General features: G+C 37.3%; 1 protein-coding gene across 1 annotated transcript; it reads right to left on the minus strand.

The window, feature by feature from the left end:
• Positions 1-989: 989 nt before the first annotated feature.
• LOC133791664 (uncharacterized) lies at positions 990-1,722 on the minus strand. Its single transcript, XM_062229583.1, has 2 exons — positions 1,705-1,722; positions 990-1,412 (listed from the first exon to the last, which is right to left on the minus strand). The coding sequence occupies exons 1-2, from the start codon at positions 1,720-1,722 to the stop codon at positions 990-992; spliced, it is 441 nt and encodes a 146-aa protein (XP_062085567.1).
• Between the last annotated feature and the right edge of the window lie 1,002 nt (positions 1,723-2,724).

Raw genomic sequence — 2,724 nt, forward strand, 5'->3', positions numbered from 1 at the left:
TTAATAAATTTAAAATTAATCATTACACTAAAAATAATTTAAATTAAATCAAATCTTACAAAATTAACTTTTTTTTATAAATTATGATTTATTTTTAATTTATTAATTTTTAATAAATTTTTTTAATATTTTAAATTATTTTTTAAAAATACATATGTGGCCTTGACGTGGCCAAGATACATTAGTAAGCAAAGAGTCACGTTAGCATGTCGTTAGCCACATTGGACAAAATTGGATGAAAGTTCTGCTTTACAACACTGTGAATATTTCAGGGGGAATTTTTAACGACCTGAAAAAATCAGGGGGCACGATAATGTATAGGTCATAGTTCGTGGGACAAAAATTCTAAATAATCTTTTTATAATTAATAATTAAATTAATTATTCAATACTACTAGGTTCATTTTATAAGTGATGACCTGAGGACCATGGATCCATGAACTCAAGGTCCAATAAGTTCTGGTGAGCTTGTCCTCTTGCTTCAATGTTCACAAACGCTTCATTTCCGACTTTAAGCTTCAGCTTGCCTTCCTTTAGTGGTGTCCAATTGCTAAGTAGCTACAAATAAGTGCATACATGGTTAGTGGATCCATAATCTATAATCCATACAGAATTATCATCTTCCAAAACACATGCTGCCAAGACAAAAGATTGACAATTACCTTGGCTTCCTCTAGCCTTGAGAGTTGGGCAATCCTTTTTCCAATGCCCAGTCTCCTTGCAATGGAAACATGCTCCTTTGGCTTTCTTAGCAGCGAGCTTTGCCCAAGCAGATTTTACAGCACCTCTAGGCTTCTTGTCATGTCCCTTACTTGGTCCACTATTGATACCTTCAAACATTTGAAGCTCGTTCATGAGTTGAGTCATTCCGTACTTCAATTTGTTTAGTAAGTAGTTGGTGGTAAATGGAAGAAAACTGGGAGCAAGACTATTGAGAATAAGATCCACTTAAGTTTTCTCGTCTATGGTGGCTTCGTGCAATTCTGCCTCCTAAAAGTAGTTTGTCATCTTGATGAAGTGATTACAAACATGCATTCCAGGCGCCATCCTGGCATTAGCATACTTCTTCGTTGCCTCAAAACGAGCTTGTCTAGATTTGTGTCCGAATATTTCCTGAAGCTGCTCCATGATTTCATAGGCAGTTTGGAGATCCTCTAGCTTCGTCCTTAGCATGTCCGACATGCTAGCTAGCATGTATGCCTTGACCTTGTTGTTGGCAGGGAGCCAACGCTCATACTTCTCCCTTGATTCTTTTGAAGATAAATCACCAGGGACGTCAGGGAAAACTTCAGTCATAACAAACTTAGAGTTGTTGCCGATCAACACAATGTTGATGTTTGAATTCCATTTGGGAAAATTCTCTTCAATGAGAAGTTCCTTGGAAAGAGGGGAGATAATGGGATTGACATAGAGCTACAATTATCAATTAGTAGAAAGCAATGCCTTGTTTAACAAATATTTAATCACATAAACATTCATAAATAGCTCAAACATATAAAATATGCATAGATATGTAAAATACTAAAAAACACATATCTACTATTTCTAAGGTATTTTAACTAGCCATGATTACATGAGTCTCGGTAGGCGAAAATCACAATTTCACTTAGTTAAATAGAGAAAACATCTCAATTAATAATAGTCTAAAACTACTATTAATAACCTTCCCATTCGATCAAAGTCGCGAAATCTAATTATTTCAAACGTTATGAGCTATACCCATGATTTCGATTATTATTGTAACGCCCTGGTTACTCCAAGACCGTTACTGTGAGCTTTGAACCGTGCTTCATCTAGGTGCTATTAACAGGCTAACGTGAAAACCAATCAAAAGGAAATGATATATTTTATTTAAAACATAAAACTGTTCATGGGCCCATAAAAGCGTTTACAAGTTATTTACAATACAAAATGGTCATTACAGTGTAAAATTACAACCCGCCGACCTAAGCGGCAAAAATAGGGTTAACCCCCTAGTTCCTCCGAGAACTAATTGGCCGTGGTGGTCAAACGGCTACATATGTACACATCACTACCTAAGCTCTCCACTCAAGGTTGGGCGAGCTTTTCTTTCCCTTTACCTGCACCACATAGCACCTATGAGCCAAGGCTCAGCAAGAAAACTCATTACTGCATGTATATAATATAAAATGATGATCATGCATGTATATAATATCAAATGATGATCATGATAATCATACATAGCTTATAGCCATGAACAAATGAGTGAATAAAACTTTAAGGTTTTGTTTAACCATGATGGGGCTTATAGCCCTAATCAGATGAGTGACTGATGAGTAAGTCACTAGCGTAAACCAGATGAGTGACTGATGAGTAAGTCACTAGCGTAAACCAGATGAGTGACTGATGAGTAAGTCACTAGCTTAAATAGATGAGTGACTAATGAGTAAGTCACTACGGGGCTCAGCACCCATAGCCATGTGACGATGCAGTCACCTGGGCCTTCTGGCCCTGGCTCTAAGTGACTAGCCATAAGCTAGACAAGCGCTTTTAGTTTTCATCGAACTTGAGGTCAGTCCGACATTAATGCTCATGATGAGTCATTCAATGCAGATGTCGATTAGATCTAATCTTTTCGGCTTGCGTTAAACATGCTAAGTTCGTTCTTGACTCTTCAGCCAATACCATATGACCAGTGCTCAGTACCACTGCCGAACTTGACTAGTGAGTCGCAGCTTCACAGTTAATACTGACACCATTGCCA

This window comes from Humulus lupulus, chromosome 7, assembly GCF_963169125.1.
Source record: "Humulus lupulus chromosome 7, drHumLupu1.1, whole genome shotgun sequence".
Classification (NCBI taxonomy): Eukaryota; Viridiplantae; Streptophyta; class Magnoliopsida; order Rosales; family Cannabaceae; genus Humulus; species Humulus lupulus.